Genomic DNA, 27,368 nt, shown 5'->3' on the forward strand with positions numbered 1-27,368 from the left:
CAAACTTGGAAACATATTCTCCTATTGTCATACTTCCTTGTTTCAACTGCATAAAAACTCTATTCTTCTGATTTTCTTACATAATTTAGAAAATATTTCTCTAAAAACTTTGCTTTATCTGCTTCCCAAGTAATAATTATTCCTTCTCCTTCAAGTAATCTCATGATACTATCCTATCAGTATTAAATTCCTTCAATCACATAAACACAATATAATTCACTTTTTGGTTTTCAGTCTAGTTCATAACTAAAAATACTTTCTTCATTTTCTTAATCCACAACTTAGCTTTTTCTAGGTCATATTCTCCAGAAAATTATGTGATAGGTTTAGTGGCCAGGTTTATGTGAGAACAAATAGAGGAGGCAGATAATTATAACTTCCTAGTAGGTAGTTATAACCTCCTACAATTGTGTGTGTAATTACCTTTTATATTTTCTTTATGTTAGATGATAGTAAATAGTTTTTTTAGTGGGTTGTAAAAGGAAAACTAGGGAGAGACCAATCCTCTCGAAAGACCTGGAGCATTGTATGTTGAAGTTCTTTTGTTTTTATCACTTGGGTATAACAGTTGCGGTTTTCTAATTAAGTTCTTTTAAGTACTTTTTTTATTCATCTATTTAGTGAATTATGGATACATATCAAATTGGTATCAAGAGCCTCTTTCTTGGTATTGTAAGGGCGTGTGGGGAGTATGGTGAATACAAGAATGAAATCTAGATTATATGTTGTGGACAAGATGCTACAGGAATTAATCCAAGATAAGGACAAACAAGAAAGTCAGTCTCATGAGCGCTTCCAGCGTTTGGAGGACATGATTAGAGGCTTAACAACCGTTGTTGAATCACTGTCTTGTAGTGCTACAAAGGGTGAAATTGCTTCAGTGATGAATGTTGGTCAAGGGTCACGTTGGGAAGAAGAGACAAGTCATCATTTGTCTTCCTCAAAATGGAGGAAACTGGACATTCCAGTTTTTGCGAGGGAGGAGGCGTATGGTTGGACTAACCGTCTTGAACGTTATTTTCAATTCAAGGAAATCAATGAGGAGGAACGAATGCAGGCAGTCATAGTTGCTTTGGAAGGGAGGGCCTTAAATTTGTTTCAGTGGTGGGAAACTTGCAATCCAAATCCTACGTGGGAAGCATTCAAGGTGGCAGTTGTCCACCGTTTTCAACCAACGATGCTTCAGAATCCTTTTGAAATTCTGATTAGCTTGCGCCAATCGGGGTTGGTGCAGGAGTATATAGAGCAACTTGAACAATATGCTGGGTTTTTGAAGGGATTTCATCAAGATTATTTGGTTGGCATTTTTTTTAATGGGTTGAAAGAGGAAACCAAGGCTGAAGTTAAGTTGTATGAACCTAGCACTCTTCCAGAGTTAATGATGAAGGCTCAAATGGTGGAGGAAAAGGTTCGAATCATCTCAAAAGGTGGGCCTTCCCATGTTCAACGCAATAACAATGTCTCCAAACCTATTTCAATGACTCGTAGTTATTCAAAGGACGAGGGAAGCACTTCTGTAGGAACGTTTCGTAGTGTAACTCAATCAAATTGAGCGCCTTTTCGAAAATTGTCTCAAGAGGAAATACAAGATAATATTAAGAATTTGTGGAAGACAAGATCCTCGGAGGGCACATCTGCCTCCGCTAGTGAAAGAATTTTTGCCCTAATCAATTGATTGTTGACATCCATATGCAAAACAAAGAAACCACTTAACAAGAAGTTGAATCAGGAGGCTAGATAAGAGAATGGGAGATTACGAGATTGAAAAGTCTACACTTTTACCTGCTTGGCAGGTTCAATCTGAGAACCACCATGCCATGTGCATGGACGAAGGGGAGAGGTTGGAGAGATGCACGAAGCTGCAAACTAGGGTTCGGAGGAGTGAGGGTGGAGGGCGGAGGGGATGACACGCTTGAGGATTCATGGAAAGAGGGGGAGCAGAGGAAGCCGGTGACGATGGCGAGGAGGGTGAGGACGGCGGGAGAAGATTCATCGGAGGGTGTGGTGGGAAGGTGGTTGAGGTGGCCGAAGATGAGGTTGTGGATGGCGGAGGGGGAAGTAGAGAAGCGCTGGATGAGGGAGGAAACAAAATTACCTAGTGTCAGAAAGAAAAATTGACGTGCCACACCCCGTTAGCCAACTCAGCTTATTTTTAACGTCGTTAGTTTTTAAGAACCAAAAATTAAGGTTTCCTTAAGGGGAAGGACTAAAATGTACTTTAATTTGAAAGAGGGACTAAAAACAATTTCGCTTGATAGTCAAGGGACTAAAAACATATTTAACCTTTATCTTTTATATTTTCTTTATGTTAGATGATAGTAAGTAGTTTTTTTAGTGGGTTGTAAAAGGAAAATTAGGGAGAGACCGATCCTTTCGAAAGACTTGGAGCATTGTATGTTGAAGTTCTTCTGTTTTTATCACTTGGGTATAACAGTTGCGGTTTTCTAATTAAGTTCTTCTGAGTAATTTATTTATTCATCTATCTAGTGAATTATGGATACCTATGGAGGTTTGTTTCTCCTAAGTTAAGCTAAATCTTGTGACTCAAGGATTTTTTTTTTTCAAGTCTTTGATTCTTAATAGAGTAATATTTACTCTGATAACTTGTACTGCTTTAGTTAATTCATTGTTCCTGATATTGTTTTCCATCTAGAAATATATAAGTCTATACTTATAAAAAAGAATCTTATAATGAACGGATAGTCTCGTATAAAACATTAAGCTGATACATCTAATTTCACATATCTTCCAAAATATATGATAATCTATTTTTTAGTTATTATTTAAGAGATAACTATATTTAGAGCTGTCAAAACGGGTCATTCGGCCTGGCCTACCACGGGTTGGTCATTTACTGAGCCAACCCAACCCGACTCATTTATTAGCAAGTCAGAAAAATTTGAACCCGACCCGACCCACCACAGGTTGGTGGGTAAACGGGTTGACTCACTGGCTCATTTAATTACATTTTTTTAAAATACAAAAAATTACAAACTTTCTATAATTCAAATTTAAACAAATTTCACTTCCAACATGGATGTTTAATTAATTTTGAAAATAAGAAACTTAAATAATTTTTTCAAGCAAAAAAAATAATAAATATTTTTTTATAAAATTAAAATTAAATTTTAATAAAATAAAATTACGTATGTGGGTTGGTGGGCCAACCCGATCCACCACGGGTTCAACCCGCATGAACCAGGTTTAAATGAGTCAGGTTGAAATCTAACCCGCATAAAAAAATACAATTTTTTCAAATCCAACCTGACTCAAACCCGTGGTGGACCGGATTGACCCACAGTTTGTGACCCATTTTGACAGCTTTAACTATGAGTCTTGATAAAATAAAAATATAAAGTTCTATACATGTGTCCTTTATCCTTTTCTAACATAATTAATTTAATCATTATTTTAGCATGAAGCGTAAGTGTAATAGTAAAACCATAATTACATATATTTACAATGCTATACACTACAATCCTACACCAGATAATTTACAATAAATTTATATATTTTACATAATTTTACAATGCTACAACATTAAAAATAACATTTGCAATAAAGATATATGTTACACTTCTTTCTGAATAAATCTTGTCTTTTCAACATTTAACTTTATTACAATTAATTAATTATTTATTATTTAGTCTATTCATTTTATTGTTTGTTTATTTATCCATTCCCGCTTATAATTCTTCTACACAAATTTTATTCTATTATATATTTGAAACTAAAAGTTTATATAATTTATAATATAATATTAGTATATTGTTATTAGGTAATTAGTTATTATTATATATTGTTAATTAATTTAATAAATTATTTTAATTTCCTATATATTTATAATTGTTATATATATATATATATATATATATATATATATATATATATTACAAAAATAAAATATAACATTGTAATTACTTATATAATTCATAAATAATATAATTCCAATACACTGTATTTGAAAATTTGTATTTTAATTTTTTTATATTATAATACAACTATTATAAAGAAGAAATAAAAGAGTACAAAAGTTTTCTCAAACAAGTCATCCTTCACCACCAAGCTTAAACTCTTGTTTGTTGGTTTGTAAATTGTCATTTTTCGCTTGAGCAAGCATTTTATTTCATTGCTAAAGTTAACCCCTTTGTTTTAATTTGTATATTGCTTGACTGTTAAATGGTTACTCAAATGATATTTTTTTCTTAATTAAATACTTTTATTATCAAAAGTTGAATTAAAGTTTGAACACTCCTTTAGCTTCACATTGAACTTTATTGTGTTTTAAAACTAGCATCCCTTGCTTAAGCGTTGTTTGGACATTTGAGTGATCAAAGAACAATAAACAATTATTACTTGAACAACGTGAGAGCCCTAAATTGACATTTCTTTAACTATTTTTTTTCTTTAATTTTTTGCAAAAAATAAACATATTTAGAATAAAAAATATATTACCAATATATTATTATATTATTCAGGTTTCTCTAGGAAAATAAATCTATCTAATGTGGATAATACTTGCTTTATTTTGGTCGTATAATGCTTTATGTTTTTAAGGTTATCTAATGCATTTTAATTTTAGAACATATAGTCTTTGTTGTCGTTTAATAACTATGTTTTTCATTTGTCTAGTGCTTCATAATCATTTAGTCTTAGAGTCATCTAAAGCCTTATTTTCACGTCTGATGGTTATTTCATATTTTATATTTTCGAATAGTTTAGTACTCATTTTGCATGTCATCACATGCCTCATTTTAATGATTGTTTGTTAGGTCGTATAATGTTTTCTCTTTCTAGTCATCTAAGGATATACAACTTGCTAGTCATCTAACTTGTGATTGTTTTGCTTAATCATCAAATGTCTTTAGGAGTTGTCTAATACTTTCAGTTCAAGTTTCTAATGCTTTGTTGTTGTTTCTTTTATCTTCTTTTGTCTGAGGCTTGTTTCATTTAATACACTTTTTTTCTTAGTTTTATAACATGTTTAATTTCCAATTTTAATTGCTTTCTTTAATGTGATTCAACAACCTTACGAATTCAATACCACCACCTTGTTGGCTTATTCTCTAAATTGACCTGAGTTGATCTCTATATTGCATTAGTAAAGAGGGGGACTTAATTTTTATTTGATTGGCTTGTACGACAAAAGAACACTCATTTAGAGATGACGCATTTCATAGGATCAAGGCTTTCCAACTAGAGGGGTGGTTCATGTAACCAAAAATTTACCCACATCATGTGGACCTATGTCTTGCTTAGCCAAAATGTTTTTGGTTGAGCCAAACTATGAATAAACTTCTCTTATGTAACATTATGTTTTGATTATACCAATTCTCGTCACTCTTGGTCAGACCTATCAAGTTTAACAATCTAAACACTTTTTCCATAAGCTACAACACAAAACGAACATTATAATTATTCATGAACCTTGATTCACAAAATCACCATGACAAATGCAACATAACTAAAAAAAAAGAACACATAAGCCTAAAATACACCAATCAACATATTTACAATACTAGATCATGAAAGCAACAATCACAATGAACTTAACAAACAACAAGTAACATAAGAACTAAAAGAAATAATTATGCAACATGAATGAACTTAAAAACAAACACAAAACAAGGTTGGGCTTAAGTCTTTGTCGTCCACAATCCAAGTCTTTTGAGTATTTGGGTATCCAATCTCCATCACTCTATAGGACTTAACTCCCTTAATGACAAGTGGTCCTAACCACTTTGATTTGAGCTTTCCAGATAATAACTTCATCCTAGAATTAAACAATAACACTTGTTAGTCTAGTTTGAAATCTCTCTTTAACAACTTCTTCTCATGATAACTCTTGACCTTTTGTTTATACACCTTCGATGACTTATAAGCATTATGTCTCATTTCTTTTAGTTCTTGCAATTGAAGCTTTCTCTTTTCTCTTGCCACTCTTTGGTCAAAGTTAAAGAATTTGGTGGCCCATACTTGATGTTTAGCTTAGTGAGTGAAATAGTCTAGACAGTTGTTTAGGGTTGAACCAAAAGTGGTTAGAATACTTGTATACCAAGAGTGATTAAACTCGGACTAGTCGTGTTAACTATGTGAACTAAGCATGGTGAGAATACTCATTATAAACCTAAAGAGGTAAAACTCGTGTACACCATTTGGTCCTTTCAATGTGGTCCAAAAGATCAATGACAATGCATATAGATTAGAACTTCCCATTGCATATGGTGTCAATCCTACTTTTAACATTTGTGACTTAATTTCTTTCGTAGGAGTTGATGACCAGGAGGAAGATTTGAGGAAAAATCATTTTCTAGAGGGAGGGTATTATGGAGGACCATCTAAAGGACACATTGGATCTCTCACTAAAGCAATGGCAAAGACGATGGAATAGGAAGATAAACCTCAAAGAACTGTACTTTTGTGAAGGATTACTTATTAGTCTCTTTCTTTCTCTTAAAACCTTTGAAAAACTTGTACATATCTTTCTTTTAGGCCTTGTATTTGGGCCAAGAATTTTGTTTAGTGTTGATTACATTAGATTAGCACAAGATTAGGAGGATTAATGCTAGTTTTTGTGCTTTGAGTATCATTAGCACCACTTTGGGCTTGCTTTGGGCCTGGGAAGAGTCATTTGGACTTATAAGGGTGAAGGAGCATCCCCCTTGGCCAGTCAATTAAGGGAGAGGCTCCTATGCATCCTCCTTGGACGGTTGATGAAGGGAAAGACTCACATTCACTCCCCTTGGACAAAGGAAACTTCTAAGACATTTTGAAGTTCAAAGCACCTCTTGTACATGAACTCTTTTCTTTCTAGAAAGTTCTCCTTCTCTTATAAAAGGAGAGCTCCTCCTCTTGTAAATTCATCTTGGAATTAATGATAATGAAACTTTGCCAAATTGCATTCTCACTTTCTCTAAGATCAAGTAAGTTGTGTCTTCTTCTAAGACTCTTCCTAGCTCCTCTCTTGCAAGGTTAGTCAAACTTCCTTCAAGAAACTCTTACTAAACCACTCTTCATCAAGCACTTCCTTCATAATTCAAGTCTTCCGCAAGCTATTCTAGGACTCATCATCAAGCTCCTTGAAGAGGGTTCCATCAATAAGATAAGAGAAAACCTAATAGCATGTGACACAAGACCTAAATCTAGTTAGAATAAACTTTTAATGGTTTTTATATCATCTTAAAAAGTAAATTTTTAGTTTAATTCAATTTTATAAAATTGAGTTATAAGATATAGATTGCAACTCAGGTATATAACATATAACGTGATTTTATTCTTAGTTGATGTGATATATCTAAGAATTTTGCTTAGGTTCATTCTAGCCAGAATTTCGGCAATAGCACCTCCTACATGAGCTGCATCACCCATCCCCTCCTAGAAATTTGGACTATCCCCTAGCCAAGCCATGGTTTCAACAAATAGTTGCAAAGATACCCAAGGCAACAACGATGTGGGGTTTTCATGTTGATGAATTATAAGTCCGTAGAATGATTAATTCAAACAAGTATATGATTTTATTAGTCAGATACTTGTTGCAAGTGACAGAAATTTGTAGACACGTAACTTTGTAAACAAGATAAATCAGCATGAGTTGCGGTTGGGGCTCTATAGTGTCGCTCAGGTCTGGTTGTGAGTGCCTGTGTCTCATCCAACGCATTTGCGCAGTCAATTTCAATGTAATACTAATTAATTGCATGACCGATGCGTTTTATTTTGACTGGGAATTTGCATTCCATCGTGCTTGCAGAGTCATTGTTCAAACTTGGAAATCCAAGAGGTTCTACAGCATCATTAGAGGATGCTTTTGATGTGACAAAACATGAGGATCTCGCAAAACATTATCCCAGCCACATCGACGTTGTATTGGCTCAAGAGAGTATATATTAAATTGGCCTTATCTACCTTTACATAAAATTGTATTCCTCATAATGTAAATGTTTCCTTAACTTCAAATTTAAGACTATTGTCAAGATTATTTTAATTATTCAGTATAATCTGCATAAGCTTCCTCTCAATTACTATAAACATAAGTAGAAGGCATTTTATTTAAAAATTATAGAAAATACACACAAGCTCTTCAGCAGAACCAAATGGTAGGAGGAGAATTATAAACAAAAATTGGAAGAGATTCACCTCCTCTGAATTTCACCACATTTCATTATTTTCAAGACTAATCTCTCAAAATACTAAAATTAGTCTCTTCCAACATATGTTTTTCCATACTACAAACCTAAAGATCAAACTCCTATTGACAAAGGACTATTTGTCAACCTTGCCTTTTAAAATTTGATTCACATATTTATAGATGACCTGTAATCAATCATTCAATTGTACACAAATCAAAACACCTGAAAAATGAGGAACACGGTTTTTAGGTACTATAAACATGAAAAATGTCAAGACAACAACTCTATACGTTCCTTTTTAGTTACAAGTACATTGAAGAATAACCACTGGAAATTGGAATGAACCAATAAGAAATCACTACATTACTTCACCTCTTCAGACAGCTTTGGACAAAAAATCATAAATTCCCAAAAAAAACTTACACGAAACAAGCATCTATTCTTCATCCGAATTTGGAAAGCGTTTCTGTAGTTGAATACAAAGTTCTGATATTCGGGACAGTAATTTATGCTGTTGGTCTAGGGAGTTTAATGAATGAGTACTAGTTAATTTTATGGGATTATCAAGCACCTGTTGAAGTTGAAAACAGAGCTGCGATGCTTCTGGGTCATTTTTGCAAGTTTCAGCTATAAGTTGCAGCAATTTAAAGGTTTGATCTTGGAACAAAGATTGATGACATGGAACTGGGGGAACTAAAAAAGGATGCTGGAGCAACTGAGGAATTCTCCACCTTTCATTGCGATCCCATGCTAGACACTTTTTCATAAGATCAAGAAGCCAAGGATTTGAAACTGGTTCGTACATAATTTCGTGATTGGGATCAGTTATAACTTTGAATTTGGCCCAAAATGTCTTGTATTCTGAAAAGGGTGTTCTCCCATATACCATTTGATAAAGAATGCAGCCAAGGGACCAGATATCTGATGGCCGACCACACTTCATGATGCTTCCACTCGCATCACTCTCATTGCACATAAAGGCTTCTGGTGACATGTAACTTAGAGTACCAACCTATAGTAGAAAGAAAATTAAATAAAAATTTAACATTTTCTGATATATTTGATCTTGTAAAGCTTAGAAATATATGGGCCAACTATTCACATGACAGGTATATCTTCTTGCACCAATAAAATTTGTTGGGTCATCTCTCATTCACTCCAGAATGGGCTTTTAGCAATCAATTTTTTAATATTCCAGAAAAACCATCATGGAATAAATGGGAGTGGCCCAATAATTTGATTGGGCAGGCGAAGATAAGCCCTCACATGACTTTAGAGATGTCATAGAGGTTGAAGACTACCATTTCACTCCGGAATGGGCTTTTAGCAATCAATTTTTTAATATTCCAGAAAAACCATCATGGAATAAATGGGAGTGGCCCAATAATTTCATTGGGCAGACGAATATAAGCCCTCACATGACTTTTAAGATGTCATAGAGGTTGAAGACTACCATGCCCCCATTTTTCAGTATCCAAACCATGGGCCTTGAGTTGGAAAACATATATAGCATGACAAATACGAAGGGGCAGAATGGGAACTACATAGAACTAGTTATTGGAGAACAAATATCGTGCAATGCCTTTGTGAGATAAAAAAGTTAGCTTTTTCTTCTGTTCGGTGTGGAAAAAGGTGTGAATCTTTGCAGGAGCACTATTCTTGTCCACAAATAATATATATCATATCTTTCTCCATCTTAGCCTGTGATAGAATAGTTTATATTATTTTCTGAAGAAAGGCTGTTTGTATCTATATGTAACCTATTATCATAGGCGTTCTTTTTATCCCTTTCCTTATTGTAAGCAACAAATCTTTATAAGTATATAAATATGAATAAACAATGAGATATAACTTAAAGACCTCTTAGAGAGTTTATATGGTCTCTTTAAGTTGATATCAGAGAGTTTATCCCGGTCAGCCTGTCTTGTCTCTGACAAGAAATCACTTTTGGGGTAAGGAAACACATCTCTCCCTCTACTCTGTGGCATCCCTTTAGGAAAGTCCCGTCCCTAGATTTAAGCCATTAAGCAAAACAAGATGTGTAGTAACCTTAATCTTGGTATGAGATCCTTCATTGATATAAACAGGATGCTTAAGGTGCTCAACAATTGACACATCATCAGTAACCTCAAGACCTTCTCTGTTTACAACCTCAACACCTTTCTTCAGCATCTCAAACTTAATATCTTGTCGGGTATGTATATCCCATAGAGTTTTCCTGTATAGTGTTTTAACTACAAGTCATTCATTGTTTGCCTCCTTGATTGTAGCATTCATAGGGACACCAAGAACCGCAGCTCCATTCAATAATCCATCTGGAAGGACCTGTTGTAATTAGAGAAGATATCTTTAGAATCTTCCTAATTAGAGAAAATAGATATATAATCTTCTATTTTATTTTGTTTACCTAGTTTCCCTATTTCTCTTTTTAGAAGAATTAGATTGTTACAAATAGAGGATATGAGAATGTATTTTTTAAGATTCTGAATAATAAAATTAGTCCTATTTTCAACTTGGTGTCAGAGCTCCCGATCTTGGGGCTCCGTTCCGCTGCACAGTCGCGCCGCATCCGCTGTCCGACCACTGCTGCCGTCGCCGGTTGGGGTCGTTGATAGGGCAGAAAGGTGCGCCCAACGCCGACGACCACAACGCCGGAAGTCGCTCCGTGAGAGAAGCCGCCACGTGTCACCGCCGTTGCCGGAGCTTCCTGAGTCTGTTCCTAGGGTGGTGACGACCCGTTTGGCCTATATTTGAGTATATCTGAGCTTTTAAGTTCTCCTCCTTTTCTCTCGGTGTGACCCACACACCGTCGTCGTCTCGGAACAGGTCACTGGAGACTCCTGGTTGCGTTCTACGGGATGTCTAAAGTAAAATTTATTCCTTTGTGCCTTCATTAAAAAAGGATCTCGAGCACTTGAAAGCAATGGTTGAATCAATGAGTAAGCCCTCTGGATCATGTACTTTGTCCATAAAAGGAAAGATTTGTCTCAATACTGTTGGTCATATGTCTGAAGGTATTTGGATCCTTGATTCGGGTGCAACTGATCATATGACACCTTGTAGTGTGTCCTTCAACTCATATGGTAAAAGAAATAAAGAACAACCTATTACAGTTGCGAATGGTCAAGGTATACCTATATGTGGCTCTAGGAATATAATTTTGGACTCATCTATTGTATTGAAGGATGTTTTACATGTTTCTCAATTAGCTAATAGTCTTATCTCTGTGCAAAAACTCAAAGGATTTAAATTGTTCAGTAACATTTTTTTCCAACCTATTGTGTTTTTCAGGACCTTGCCACGGGGAAGACAATTTTAACTGCTAAGGAACAAAGTGGGTTGTATTTTTTAGAGTTTGATGACCAAAGCAACCCGAAAATCATTAATCAACAAGCAACATCTGAGACGTGGGCAAAATCCCAAATATGGTTACATCATCAAAGGCTTGGGCATCCTATCAAGTCCTTATTTCCCCACTTGTTTACAAAGAGTTTGTTGAGTCTTTTAATTGTGATATTTGTCAATTTTCAAAACACCATCGTGCATCTTATCCTATTAGTCATAAAAAGAGTATTTCTCCATTTGCTTTAATTCACTCTAATGTTTGGGGTCCTGTCATAGATTCTATTTCTGGAGCCAAATGGTTCATTACCTTTATTAACGATTGTACACGTGTCACGTGGACATACCTTATTAAAAATAAATCTAAAGTTTTTCAAATTTTTGTTAATTTTTTCCATCTTGTCCAAAATCAATTTGGAAAAAATATCAAAAGAATTAGGTCTGGTAATGGTACTGAATATGTGAATCATGAACTTCTCAATTTTTTGTCTCATAATGGTATTGTTCATGAACTAACATGTGTTAACACCCCTCAACAAAATGGGGTTGCAGAAAGAAAGAATCGTCATCTTCTTGAAGTAACTAAAGCTCTTCTTTTTCAAATGTTTGTTCCAAAAAATTACTGGGGAGAAGTTGTGTTAACTGCCACATATCTCATCAACAGGTTACTCACTCGTATCTTAAATGGCATTAGTCCTATAGAGTCTCTATTGTCTTTTGTTCCTTCTTCTTCCCTACTAACGAGTCTACCTAGTCGAGTCTTTGGATGTGTTGTTTTTGTTCACTCTCATCATCTTAACCATGGTAAATTAGATCCCAGAGCTCTTAAATGTGTCTTTATTGGGTATCCTTCTAACAAAAAGGGTACAAATGTTATCATCCTCAGATTCGTTGCGTCTTTATCACCATGGATGTCACTTTCATGAAACACAGTCCTTTTATGTCAGTCCACCACTTCAGGGGGAGAAAGCATTTGAAGTGGATGAACTCTCCTTGTCATTACCATGTTTGTCTTTGTACAATGCCCAAGACCTGAGCAATGAAGCTACCATAGTCCACAGTGAGGAAGAAGAGGAAGAAGACAAATTTTTTGGCAAAAAATATGAAAGAAGAAAACAACCCACTTCGACTCTTGAGCAAGAAGAATTGTCTAATCCGGAGGTGAGGATCCCTGAAGATATCAATGAGGAGGAAGTAAGTATTACTGAGGATTTACCCATTGCATTGAGAAAGTAAAGAAGATCATGTGCTAAATATCTTATTTTTGAGTATGTTTGCACTAACAATCTCTCTAAAGAAGGTATGCCTCCTGAAGAAAGCATTGTATGGGCTAAAACAATCCCTTAAAGCATGGTTTGGAAGATTTACAAAAGCAATGGTTTCCTTGGGATACAGACAAAGCCAAGGAGATCACACTCTATTCATAAAGCACTCTTCTACAGGTAAATTCACTTGATTGCTTGTTTATGTGGATGATATGATAATTGCAGGAGATGATGAAACAGAAAAATTGGCATTGAAAGATAAATTGGCAGCTAAATTTGAAATGAAAGACCTAGGAAAACTCAAATATTATTTTGGAATAGAGGTTGCCTACTCCAAGAACGAAATTTTCATCTCCCAAAGGAAATATGTATTTGATCTCCTCAAAGAAACAAGAAAGCTGGGATGTAGAACCTCAACAAATCATATAGAACAAAATCACAAAATTGGAACTGAAGAAAGTGCTCCTGTAGAGAAGGCCCAATATCAGAGATTGGTAGGAAAATTGATTTATCTATCACACAAGACCATACATTGCTTATGCAGTTAGTGTTGTGAGCCAATTTATGCATGATCAAAGAGAGAGACACATGCAAGTAGTTGACAAAATTCTCCAATACTTGAAGTCAAGTCCAAGAAAGGGGCTATTATTCAAAAGGGAAGACACACTGACTATGAAGATATATATTGATGCTGACTATGCAGGTTCTATTACTGACAAAGAATCTACTTCTGGGTATTGTGTGTTCATGGAGATAGTGTGGTAACATGGAGAAGCAAAACGCAAGATAGAGTATCTCGTTCTAGTGCAGAAGCTGAATTTCGAGCTCTTGCTCAAGGAATGTGTGAAGGACTCTGGATGAAAATCATTTTGGATGATCTTAAAGTCAAAGTGGAGAACCCGGTGCAACTACACTGTGACAATAAGTCTGCCATGAGCATAGCCCATAATCCAGTACAGAATGACAGAACCAAACAGATTAAGATTGACAGACATTTCATCAAAGATAATCTTGACAGAGGCTTTGTGATTACAACTCATGTTCCTACAGAACTTCAAATAGCAGATATTTGTACAAAAGGGCTTCCTCTGGGTAGATTTCAAGATCTTGTAGGCAAGTTGGGAATGATTGATATTCATTTACCAACTTGAGGGGGAGTGTTGTAATTAGAGAAGATATCTTTAGAATCTTCCTAATTAGAGAAAATAGATATATAATCTTCTATTTTATTTTGTTCACCTAGTTTCCCTATTTCCCTTTTTAGGAGAATTAGATTAATAGAGGATATGAGAATGTATTTTTTAAGATTCTGAATAATAAAATTAGTCCTATTTTCAACTGGACCTTTCTCACATCTCTTGATAACACCAACGGTTTTGCAGAATCATGAATGCAAACAAGCTCAAAGCTCATATCAACATCCTGAAGGCTATTGTATAAAGAAACATGTCTTTCTTTTCCAGGCAGTGCAAATTTGAATTTCACTTTTTAATTTCCCTTTGCATCTTCAGAAACGTCTTTGTATAAAGGATCACAAACCAGTGACTTTTTCCCCTTGAACCATGTTTAAAAAAAATGTGGAAGCTGAACAAAGCAATGGGTTGACCGAAAAGAGGAAGATACTCCTTTGATATGATAGCTTCCACCCTTTTGCCTTGCCCTCTTGTCAACAAGATAACTGACTCGCTTCTTTCTCTCAACATTACCATCAGACACCACGTTTGCAGAGGTTGAGTCTACGCAGCACAGGAAGTGAGGTTTGATTTTGCTTTTCTCTTTAGACAAATTTGAGTCGTAGAAGCAACTGCGTTTGGGAGTCTTTGAATGAGCAGCGGAAAGGGTTGATTTCTTACTTTTCTTGATTTCTTATAACAGTTCTTTCCTTCTTCAAACAATTTCTTACTTTTCTTGACTTAAGATTGAAAAGAAATAATTCTTGAGGGCTTTATTGATCCCTCTCACAATCTTCTATTTATAAGAATAAATTGATACACAAATACATGATAAATAGGGTAACCCTAGACACAATATAATCATGATAAATAGGGTAATCCTAGACACAATATAATCATGATAAATAGGGTAACCCTTGACACACTATAATGATGATAAAATAGGATAAATATCCTAACACTCCCCCTCAAGCTGGAGCATACAAATTGTATGTACCAAGCTTGGAACAAATAAACTCAATCCGAGGACCCCTTAATGACTTAGTCAATACATCTGCGAGTTGATCGTTTGACCCAATAAACTCAGTACATATTTCTTTGGTCAACAACTTTTCACGAACAAAATGACAATCAATTTCTATATGTTTAGTCCTCTCGTGAAACACTGGATTTGATGCAATGTGGAGAGCAGCTTGATTGTCACAATACATCTTCATAGTATGGATGTCACAAAATTTAAGCTATTGAAGGAATTGTTTCACCCATATAAGTTCACATGTTAATGATGCCATTGCCCTATACTCAGCTTCCGCGGTTGATCGAGCTACTACATTCTGTTTCTTACTTTTCCATGAAATAATGTTTCCTCCCAGAAAAACACAATATCCTGTTGTAGACCGTCTATCAATAGGTGAACCTGCCCAATCTGCATCACAATTCCCAGAGACATGAATGCTTCCTTTATCTTCATATAACAATCCTTGCCCGGGAGCCTTCTTTACATACCTTAGAATGCGAATGAGAGCATTCCAATGGTCAACACATGGAGCCTGCATGAACTGACTAACCACTCCAACTGCAAAGGATAGATCTGGCCTTGTAATAGTGAGATAAATCAGTTTGCCAACCAGCCTCCTATACCTCTCTGGATCGGAGAATAATTCACCTTCTTCTGTCCTTAATTTCTGGTTTGGGTCCATGGGACTGTCTACCGGTCTACAATCAATCATGCCTGTTTCTTGTAATATATCAAGAGCATATTTCCTTTGGGAGATTACAACTCCATCTTTTGATTGCGCTACTTCAATGCCTAAAAAGTATTTGAGACTTCCAAGATCCTTGGTTTGAAAATGTCTACACAAGTACTCTTTTAGTTGAGATATTCCAACAACATCATTTCCTGTAATGACAATATCATCAACATATACTATTAAGTAAACACATTTCCCGAGAGAAGAATGACAATAAAAAACTGAATGGTCTGCTTCACTGCGTTTTAGCCCAAATTTTTGAACAATGGAGCTAAACTTTCCAAACCAAGCACGTGGGGATTGCTTAAGGCCATATAGAGATCGATGCAATTTGCATACCATACCAGACTCCCCCTGAGCAACAAACCCAGGAGGTTGCTCCATATAAACTTCTTCCTCAAGATCACCATGTAGGAAGGCATTCTTGATATCCAATTGATGAAGTGGCCAGTGACGAATGGCTGCCATGGCAAAGAAGAGAGGAATAGTAGTCATCTTGGCTACAGGAGAGAAAGTGTCACAATAATCAAGACCATAAACCTGAGTGTAACCTTTGGCAACAAGCCGAGCTTTGAGCCGATCAATTTCACCATCAGGGCCAACTTTAACTGCATATACCCATCGACAACCAACCGCCTTTTTTCCTGGGGGAAGGGGCACCAGCTCCCAAGTATTACTGTGGTCAAGAGCCTGCATTTCTGCAATCATAGCTTGTCGCCATCCAGGATGATCAAGTGCTTCTTTCACATTCTTGGGTATAACAACAGAGGACACTGAGGATAAAAGAGAAAAATAGGAGGGCGACAATCGATGATAGCTTAGAAAATTATAAATGGGATGAGGGTTCCGAGTGGAACGAGTACCTTTTCTGAGGGCAATAGGCCATGCTGAATCATTTGCACCAGGAGGCGTGGGAGGAGGTGACGAGGGAGAAGAATCTGAAGTAGGAGATTCACCATTGTCTTGGGGAGGTGGACTATCCATTGAGGCCCTGTGTGGGATGATCTCAGTATGTGGAGAAACAGGTGTAGAAGGATTGTGATCAAGACTTGGAATGACAGAGACAGTGGAGCTATTTGACTCAACTATTGGAATAGGAAGGACTTGCTGGAGGATAGAAACATCCTGAACAGATGGAGAGAAGTAAGGAGTCTGTTCAAAGAATGTGACATTGGCAGACATGTAATACTTCTTAGTTTCAGGAGAGTAACACCGATATCCTTTTTGAAGTCGAGAATAGCCTAAGAAGACACATTTGAGAGCGCGAGCGGAGAGTTTGTCTAGACCTGGAGACATGTCATGAACAAAACATACACAGCCAAACACTCGGGGAGATGTATGAAAGAGAGGATCATTAGGAAACAAAATGGAGAAAGGGACTTTATTACCAAGAGAGGAGGAGGGCATCCTATTAATAAGATAACATGAAGTTAAGATGGCATCCCCCCAGTGATGGACAGGAATATGGGCACCAAGCAAAAGGGTACGAGCAGTTTCAACCAAGTGTCTATTTTTTCGTTCTGCTATACCATTTTGTTGTGGTGTATGAGGACAAGTAGACTGATGTAAGATACCATGGGAACTCAAGATGGCAGAAAAGGAGGATGAGAAATACTCTTTTGCATTATCAGTTCTTAATATTTTGATTACTTGACCAAATTGATTCTTGATTTCATTCAAAAAGGATGTAAAGATAGCTAACAATTCAGAACGATTTTTCATAAGATACACCCAAGTACATCTTGAATATTCATCAATAAAGGTAACAAAATATCTAAAACCAAAGGAGGAGATACGACTAGGTCCCCATATATCAGAATGGATGATGGAAAAACTAGAATTACATATTGATTGAGACCTTTTAGGAAAGGAAGATCTAACATGTTTTCCTAATTGACATGACTCACATTCTAAAGTTTGGAGACCACTAAGTTCAGGACACATCTTTTTTAATTTGGACAAATGAGGATGGCCAAGTCGATCATGTAGCACTTTAGGATTAGGAGCAGCAACACAAGACACCCTTGGACGAGATCCAAAATGGTATAATCCGCCAGCTTCATATCCTTCTCCAATCTGTCTCCCCGAACCACGCTCCTGTATAACAAAAGATTTATGATCAAAGGTTATTGAACAATTTAACATTTTAGTCAACTGGCTTAAGGAAATTAAATTAAAAGGACAATTAGGGACAAAAAGGACTGAGTTGAGACTGAGGGAGGGAGACAAAGAAACATGACCGACTCCTTTGGAAGAAGTTTTAGATCCATTTGCAAGGGTTATGAAATGAGGTTTTTCTCGAAAGGAAATAGATGAGAACAAAGAGGTATTACCAGAAATGTGATCAGAAGCACCTGAGTCAATTACCCATGAATTTTGACATTCCATAGATTGAGAAACGCAGGCTGTTGATGTATTGGGAGATTGAGATGGTTGTGCCAAGCGGTTAGACTTTAACCTTAAATACTCTTGATATTCATCCTCAGAAAACATAGAAGTGGAGGTTTCGGTTTTCGAAGTGGAAGTTTCAGTCTTCGAAATATTGGCGGTTTTGGAAGGGAAACCATGTAAGGAGTAGCAATTCTCTTGAGTATGACCCATCCTTTTACAATATGTGCATTGAGTACGTCCCCGACCTCCTCGTCCTCCTCCTCTAGTGCCACGTCCTCCTCTTCCTCGTGTGGCAACCATGACAGATGGTTCCACTAGTTCATGCGCTTCTTGAGTTTGAGATACCGGGACACGCAGAAGGCGAGTGGTCAATGTTTCCATAGAGGGAACCTCATGACTAGTTAGAAGTTGATCTCTGAGATGATCAAAATCGGGATGTAGGGCACGAAGGATCAACACCATGTAAAATTTGTCTAGTTTCTTTTTGATATCCTCTAATGGATCTACTTCCAAAAACATCCTAAGTTCTTCGACAGCAGATTGGGCTTCAGCCATGAAGGACACCATATCATGGTCTGCCATTTTAAGAGATGCAAGCTTGTTCGTAGTGTCATAGAGACGTTGAATATCGTTGGCATAAATGCTTTGGGCTTTCTTCCAAAAGGAGTGACAAGTTTTGAAAGCCCTCAAAGATACAAGAAGTTTGGGTTCCACTGATTGCCATAACAGGGTACACAACTGGACATCTGCTTGTTTCCACTGATCAGCTTTTTCAGTAGGCACATGGCTTCCATCTCGCTCAAGGTGGTCATAATGCCCTTGGCCAAGAAACCACATTTCAACAGCAGCAGACCATGATAGATAATTTTTTCCATTGATCAGCTTTTTCAGTAGGCACATGGCTTCCATCTCGCTCAAGGTGGTCATAATGCCCTTGGCCAAGAAACCACATTTCAACAGCAGCAGACCATGATAGATAATTTTTTCCATTTAGCTTCTCGGAGGTAATTGATGGACTTCCAGAGAAGGAAAGAGTACTGCCAGACGCCATCTCTGAAGAAGACAAATAGTACTAGCGAGGAACAAGAAAACCCTAAGGGTTTAGACGAAGGAAACTGTTACAGTGATGGACGACGGTGGCCAGCAACGGCGGGCGGTGAACGGCGGCCGGCGACGGACGACGGTGGCCGGCGGCGACGGTGGCCGGACGGTGGTCGGCGGCGGCGAAGGTGACCGGCGGTTGACGGTGGCCGGCGGCGGCGACGGTGGCCGGCGGTTGACGGTGGCCGGCGGCGGGCAGCGGCGGGCGACGAAGAACTATGGCGCCGGACAGATATATATTACGAGACAGAAACCAGAGCGGGATCGACCCGCTCTGATACCATATTAGAAAGTGGGTTTTAAGCCTAACTCAACCCTACAAAACCGGCTTGTAGGGTGAGGTTTGCACCTCACTTATATATTATAATTTGGCCTTATCTCTAGTCGATGTGGGACTTCCAACACACCCCCTTCACGCCGAGGTATAGACATCTCGTGCGTGATAGTAGAAATTGGGTGGTCCAATGGCGGCCCGATTGTGGGTGGAATAGAAGAATAGAATGCCCACTTAGAACTTGCTAGGATAGGCTCTAACCATGGCTCTGATACCAACTTAAGATTGAAAAGAAATAATTCTTGAGGGCTTTATTGATCCCTCTCACAATCTTTTATTTATAAGAATAAATTGATACACAAATACATGATAAATAGGGTAACCCTAGACACAATATAATCATGATAAATAGGGTAATCCTAGACACAATATAATCATGATAAATAGGGTAACCCTTGACACACTATAATGATGATAAAATAGGATAAATATCCTAACATCTTGATTTCTTATATCAGTTCTTTAATTTCTTTCATGTGTGGCAAACTTTCTTTGATAATAGCCATATCAGCTATCATCTCTACATTTTGACATAATCCTTAAGAGAGCCTGGATTCAATGAGGCACTGCTGTACTTTTCTAAATTTGGATAATAAATTCAGTGAGTAACTTTGACACATAGAGCAACAAAGACAGTGAGGGAGGCATGAGTTTCAATTATAGCATTTTGCACAAATTATAGAAACATAGTAATCAGTAGCACACCATAATGCCTTTTTACATGCTATTGCTGCAACATTGTGATCTAGGTTACAAAATGTCTCTTTCTTGACTTGAACAATATTCATTAGGTTTTGGGGTAAAATTGTGATTTCTCACCCATTTTATTATGCATTTTTGTTTCTAAAACACAATAGAATTTGGAGCATTTATTCCTTGACCATTACACAAAAGGATGGCTCAGTTTTTGACATTTCTTCCTTCATGCTTTACCAGACTGTTTTTTTCCTGTCTACCATTCTTTCTTTAGAGAAACTTTCTAATAAGAGGAATCTGATTTCTAAACTAAAGAATCAACGCAAGAGGCAAAGCCTTTTCCAAGTCACTGTATACTCTAGACTCCCACTACAGCATTAGACCTCTCTCTGTAACTAAATCTCTACATAGGCCCTGGATATTCGGGCCTGCAGGTGTATAAAACTTATGAGGCTTCCTTATGGAGGTCAGGAACCTATCACTCTTCCCATGAACTTCATCATTCACATTCAGCTGATTTTTTTCTAATTCTTTTTGTTCTTTCTATTAATTCACACCATTATCTTTCATTTCTTTACCTCAATACAATAACCTTATTGTTCCTAGATTGATGGGTGTAGTACAAATTACTTGTGCTACTATATTTAAAACTGCAGTCATCCTGGTTCCTCCTACAAGCTGCAAACTGAGATTGATAACCATGGTACAAGAATGAAATACCTGTGAATCACGTTGGATGTTTGTTGTATCACTCATTATTGCTTTGGCTATACCGAAATCAATCAGTTTTAATGAACCTTTGACAAGGAGGAAGTTAGCTGGCTTCAAGTCAGAATGCACAATACGTTCTTCATGAATTGTGTTGACAGCCTGAAGAATTTGCTGAAGAATTCAACAAAACAGTTTCAGATGTATTCTGTATTCTATCCAATAAATAAAGAACATGAAGAGAGAATAACATAATACAGCCATCATGATCATTTAAATAACTAGCAAAGCGCAAGGAAAAAATATTTGATTCTTTTGAAGATCATTATCAACAAAAATAAGTTTTTGGCTTGACACAGCATAAAAGAAGTTGCTTCATATAGAATTTGAAACATGAAAACCAGACCAGACTAGACACCAGAGCACGTAGAAGTTCAAAAGAAATTGCTTCTTATACTTCTGGATACTCAAACATAACATCCTGCAACCACTGAACTGAAAAGTAATTATGCAAAATGCAGGTTCATTCAGAGAAATAATGAAATATCTTCAAGGTTAAATTGCAAACTTAAACCTGCCAATAAAACCGAAGCCAATTCGCATCTATAGTCTGGTTGTTCCCATCTAGTTCCTTCCACTTTTGAGACAACATATGAGCCAAATCAATTTCCCCATATTCAAGCACCATGTATATGTATCCATCATCCTTGACTCTACCATCTTTACTACTGGAGGAGCCATTCATGACTCCCTCAAACAAAGCCTTGTCAGTCACCTAATTTACAAAGAATACGTAAAAATGAATAACATTATAATATAGATAAAGGAATCAAACCCATCACAGATACAACACTGAGAAAATAATCAAAAGTAAAATGTTACATACAAATTGTTAAGAAATAGATTTTAAGTTTAACTCAATCTCACAAAATCAGCGGCTTATAAGGTGAGGTTTTCAGCCATTTATATACTGTAAATTGGTCTTATCTCTAGTCGACATGAGACTTCCAACACACCCAACTCAACTTCCAAAACCAGTTTGTAAGGTGAAGGTTGTACCCACTTATATGTTGTGGCTTTATCTCTAGTCAACGTTGGACTTTCAACACACTCCCTTCATACCGAAGCATACATCTCGAATGTGAGACTGAACATTAATGGATGGTTCGACAATGACCCGATAGCAGGTGAAACAATATTTCCAACAATCAACAAATTTCACTAGGATAGGCTCTTACTTAGGGCTTTGATACCATATTAAGTAGTGGACTTTATGTCTAACTCAACTTCACAAAACTGACTTATAAGGTAAGGTTTGTACTCATTTATATGTTGTAAATTGGTCTTATCTCTAATCAATGTAGGACTTCCACTACAAATCAACCCAAAATATGCATCATTATTGTTTCAGAATGCACACGACCTCTCAAAGATAATTGAATAATGTTTATTTTTTTTAAAACACACAGAAGTCAAACCCCTACAAAGGAGTTGATGAACAGAAACCAATAACATTTCACAAGAAAGAATATAACCCCAGAGAGAGATTGATACAGCAGTGGAAGCCCACTAGAAGACTTGTGTGCATGGTCAACTAAAAAAATTGTATGTAAGAGTGAGTGAAAGTAATAGATAACATACCCACCAAATGATCCTAACTGAAAAAATATTTTAACCAACATTGGGTCACCCATAGGAAGTATATATGAAGAACATTGTAAAACCCATGTCAACAACATGGAACTAAGATAACATTTACCATTTGACAATAACACATGACTTTGATACCTTATTTAGAAAGAGAGACATGGAGGGGGGGAGGTGGATAAGCCAGAGCATCCATTTTCATTATCCAAAATTATTGCCATGAATTTGGTAGTAGCCTTAGGGCAATGTAGATAAGAAAAAGAAGGAAAATGCATGCAGACAATACTTTCTGACCTGTCCTTGACTGTCTAATTAATTCAACATATACAGAGGAATAACTGAAAAAGAATAGAACCTCCAGCCCCACACAATTGGAGTGTAGAAGAGAAGAGGAGAGCCCAAACTAGAAGACAAAGGAGGGATGTGGGACATAAAATAAAACAGACAGAATTCCCTACATGATCGGGGAAAGAAAATATAAAACAGCAATACTTAAAAAGAACGGCCATGTATCTTATTCCTAACAGAAATAGGTTGAGAGTACCTCATAATCTATAAGCTGGATAATATTATTCTTTCCTTTCAGCCTATTTAGATACTCGATCTCCTGACAAAAGCTGTATGCTGTGGCATAATCACGACCCTTTAGTTTTATTCTTTTAAGTGCATAGATAGTACAGTCTGATGAAATCACTTTGTGCACCTCACTGCTTCCACCACTTCCTATCTTGCCAAGCCTTTGATAAAGCTTGCCATTGACTTTAAAAAACAACTCAGGGTCATAGGTCCTCTTTCGAGCGACTGAAGGTCCTTTACAACTTGCATTTTTTTCTTGCTTTTCTAACCTAGAAGATTCCAGCTTTGTATCTGAAGATGAAGTCAGACCCTGAGGCAGTATGTTGGTAACAGCTGCAGGCTTGTCCGTGTTACTTAACATGTCATTACAACAAGAAGTATATTTACTAGTTTCCTTTAGCAAACATCCTTGTTGCTCCTTAGATGGGTCACTGTGCTTAAATGTCATCTCTGCCTCATTTAGTGAATTATATTCTTGAACTGCACTTGCCACTTGATCAATTGACATTCTATTGGTGTCTTTCAGAGAATCATATGGTGATTTAACAGCCCTTTGTGTTATAGGATGAGGATTGACATTCAGGTTATCATAAGGTTCTGCAGCCACATGCGAGTCACTATCCATATAGGAATTGGCACAATGAGTTATAGAATTCGGCATTGGAGCTGAAGTTAAATGGACTGATGTAGTTGTAGGGCATGGCAATCCCACTACGGAAGATAGTGTAGCTGGTTGACTCAAAAAGTTTTTGAATTGCTGGAGATGATCCTCAGTAACTATTCTTCTCCTTGGAAGCAGAGAACTCTTGCCTCCCTCAGATAACAAACTAGTCTCAGACTCTGCCTGCTGCATATTGTGGTGTTTCACATGTTGATTGAATCCAATTGATGCCCTATCTGTCAAAGCAAGTGAACCCATATGAGATGATATGTACTCCATTTCAGTAGCTTTTGCAACATTGACCCCTGCGTGTTAAGCGAGGAAAAAGAATATATGTGGCAAGGTATAGTGACTGCTTTGGGACATATATCACAACATTAGCAGTTATTTCCAATGCAACATCCTAACAAAAAGGTTTAGACTAGACTTAAAATCCTGGTTGGTGATATCATGACTGCAAAAGAACTATTGGCAAATAGGTGCATGGGAATACTGTTACATGGATGGGACATGTGGATGATAACAATGAAATCAAGATGACCCACAAAAGTGAGAGAAAAAGAAAAAGAGTAACTAACTCTGATTTCAATGATTACGCTTAGGAAATAAAGTTAATATAAACGGAAAAAAGGGGAAATGGAGGGTGTGTGGAAGAGTGTGACTCGTTCTCCTTCTTCCCGGGTCCTTTCCGAGATTTCTCTGTTCTGTTCTTTTGTTGTTTCTACCATTTATGTTATTTCGTATCATTGTATCTGCTATCACTAACCTAGCCTTTTTCATTGTAAGAAACCCATATTTGATGCATAATACAATACAAGATCTCTTGGTTCATCAATTGAACTTGAAGGTTTTCTTGAGTGACTTACAGGTGATTATTCTTAATTTGAAGTTAAAGAAATAGAATTGTAATTAATATATATATATATATATATATATATATATATATATATATATATATATATATATATATATATATATAGATATATAAATGGAGCGGTGGTACTTGTTCTATCCACATAAAACTACCTCGCTAACTGTCTCGGACGTCCCAAGCCTAGGTAAAGAAAGAGGGTTGTATTAGGCCAACTAATCTAAAATTTGTCAAAACCCCAAATAAGGATCGCTCACGATGGACAATGTGAGCTAATATATGGCTGTGTAAGTAACCGACTGAGATAAAGCTTCTGCTATTTGATGTAGAATGAAATGAGTAACTATCCTCATTTTTGAGTCAGATGTAGGTAAAGAAGGAAGCTAATCAAGGAGCACCTGATTAACTTTGGCACTTGGGATATGGCTATTATTGTAGTTCTTATCACACATAAAACTAAATAAGAAAGATTTATCTTGACAAGGAAGGAGTGTTAGTGGATAGATTGTTAGCAACCAATCATGTCCGATGAAGTTGTACTGGTACGGATTTGAACCTTGGTTTATTATAGGGGCACAAAAGAGGCAGCAACAGTAAATGCAACTAAATTATACGGCATACCAAAGCAAGTAAAAGGTAACAAAAAAATTACCCTGCGGCTGTGAAGTGGCATTGTTGCTCTCGGTTGAAAAACGAACCTTCTTGTGCGCACCAACACTATGAGATTCCACGGGCAGAGAGGGTTCGTTCTTACAACCTTCACCGGTGAACGTGTCCGAAATGGACGGAGGTTCCCCTTCGGACCTGTTTGCGACGTTTCGGTGCGCCACCATGGAGCGCTTTGGCCTCAGGGTATGGGATTGGGTTGAAGCTGAAGAGGCATTAACGGCGAGAGGGCGATGGCGCTTGAGAGCAGCTTGGACTTGTTTGAAGAATTCCGGAGAGGAAAGGGAAGAATCGTGAGTGAGAGAGAGGTTAGGGTTCTCTTCCATGGAATGCCGCATTTCTAACCCCGCATGAGACTTTCGTCGTGCGGGTGGCGATGTTTTTCCATGGGATGCTTCTCAGTTCAAAATGGAAGACACTGTTTCTTTCTTTCTTATTTGCTCCTTCCTATATTGTTTAATTCTTGGCTTTTTCTTCCACCATCTCAATATTAGTAACTGCACTCCATATTAATAAAAATAATATAAAATATTTTTAGGAAGAAGAAGCAGGAGAGAAAGTTCACTTTGTAAAAAGTTTCATTCTAGAAAGTTCTGAAACATATTTTATGTATTTAGAAAATTTATTTTAAAAGGTCACGTATATTTTGAAAATTTTGTTAAAAAAAAATATTTTAGAATACAACCTTGAGTCTCCTTAGTTGTTTCACCTCTCTTTCCTATAAATGAAGTTGAGCATTCTTAAGTCTCTTCGGAAATTTTTTTTGAAAGAAAAAGTTTCTTAATCTTAAATTCAAAATTTGGATGCATAAACATGTTTAAGAATCCTTCTTATCAAATTGGTAGTCACTCTAATAGAAAAGCTCCACAAAGTTACAAAAATACTTAAGAACTAAAGTCACTAAAAATTTAGAGAAATTAAGAGGTCATACAAAAAGAAAAGGAAAAAAATTAAAAGAGATGTCCAACTTGCTATCTTGGAAGAGCAACTTAGAATTTTAAAACAAAAAGATGAGAAGATATAAGAGAAGATTAAGAGAAGAAAGAAGAAAAAAAGGAGGAAAAGGAGGAAGTAAGAAGAAAGAAAAAATAAAGAGAGAAAGAAGAGCAAGAAAGAAAAGAGAAAGAAGAGGAGGAAAGAAGAGAAATGAAGAGGAAAAGAAAAAAGAAAGGAAGGACAAAGAGAATAGAAAAAGAGGAAAAGGAAATCTCATTCAAGGAGGAAGTGCTACTAGAACAACCTCACATCCCCTCAATAGTAATTGAAATCAAGATGATAAAGGGAGTTTTTAATACTTTGAAATGTTTTCAATTTATCATTAATTCATCTTTCTTACATCCAACTTATATTTATGAGAATTTTTCAAATTCACCTCCTTCTTCCATTTTTCTAAACTCCTCATTAGATTTTTCAAAATCACACTTTGAATTAATGTTATCTTCTAAGTTACAATTAGCTCAAAGTAAACACACACATTTTTGTGATGTGGGCTTTGAAAGTTCTCAAACAAATTCTTTCAAAATTAACATAAGGCTTTCTTAAAATTTTTCATTCAGATATTTTTTTTTGTGGCATAGAGATTTATTGAATTTTTGTTTGATGACTACTACAAATTGATCTTTGATTTAGCAGGATTGTATCACAAGTCAACCGATAATAAGAAAATGATCTTATCATGAAGAAACATGAAGATTTGAGGACAAATGTTTTTCAAGAGGGAGAGGATGATGGCATACACCCTAGCCATGGCCATGCATAGTAAAAAAGAGTTGAAGTCATTTTTAGAAGGTGGATCAAAGCTTTTATTATCAAGGGCCATCAATGAGTTCTTAGTAGATTGGGTTTATTTTAGGCCTTGTATAATGAGCCAAGTAGTGTAAGGTTTCGTTTTAGGCCTTGTGTAATAAGTCAAGTAGTGTAGGGTTTTAGCCTAAGAGAGACCCAATGTGGACAAAGGTTAACACCCAATGTTGACCCAAGAGAGACCCATATTCTAGAGTTGACCACATTGGTCAATGTTTTGTCCTTGCCTTGGTGAGCAAGAGAGAAGGGTGCCCCACC

General features: G+C 36.5%; 2 protein-coding genes and 1 pseudogene across 4 annotated transcripts; 1 reads left to right on the forward strand and 2 right to left on the reverse strand.

Annotated features, from left to right (window-relative positions):
- Positions 1 to 8,356: 8,356 nt before the first annotated feature.
- Positions 8,357 to 26,667, reverse strand: LOC124828901 (serine/threonine-protein kinase MPS1-like). 3 transcript variants are annotated; one of them, XM_088101976.1, is made up of 5 exons: positions 25,294 to 26,667; positions 23,078 to 24,075; positions 21,461 to 21,661; positions 20,899 to 21,048; positions 8,357 to 9,138 (listed from the first exon to the last, which is right to left on the reverse strand). In XM_088101976.1, the coding sequence occupies exons 1-5, from the start codon at positions 25,643 to 25,645 to the stop codon at positions 8,563 to 8,565; spliced, it is 2,277 nt and encodes a 758-aa protein (XP_087958102.1). In that variant the 5' UTR covers positions 25,646 to 26,667; the 3' UTR covers positions 8,357 to 8,562. The 3 variants fall into 3 exon arrangements, with proteins under 3 accessions (XP_087958102.1, XP_087958097.1, XP_087958105.1); XM_088101971.1 differs by having other exon boundaries at positions 20,899 to 21,060; positions 25,294 to 26,661; XM_088101979.1 differs by having other exon boundaries at positions 20,899 to 21,060; positions 23,078 to 24,006; positions 25,294 to 25,835.
- On the forward strand, positions 9,149 to 14,085 carry LOC148205015 (uncharacterized). The gene is made up of 3 exons (XM_088101988.1): positions 9,149 to 10,320; positions 10,397 to 11,322; positions 11,418 to 14,085. The coding sequence occupies exons 2-3, from the start codon at positions 11,050 to 11,052 to the stop codon at positions 11,715 to 11,717; spliced, it is 573 nt and encodes a 190-aa protein (XP_087958114.1). The 5' UTR covers positions 9,149 to 10,320; positions 10,397 to 11,049; the 3' UTR covers positions 11,718 to 14,085.
- On the reverse strand, positions 14,003 to 20,000 carry LOC148205016 (2-C-methyl-D-erythritol 4-phosphate cytidylyltransferase, chloroplastic-like; annotated as a pseudogene).
- Positions 26,668 to 27,368: the final 701 nt, after the last annotated feature.

This window comes from Vigna umbellata, chromosome 1 (assembly GCF_029865625.1).
Source record: "Vigna umbellata cultivar VRB3 chromosome 1, Vumbellata_1.0, whole genome shotgun sequence".
Lineage (NCBI taxonomy): Eukaryota > Viridiplantae > Streptophyta > Magnoliopsida > Fabales > Fabaceae > Vigna > Vigna umbellata.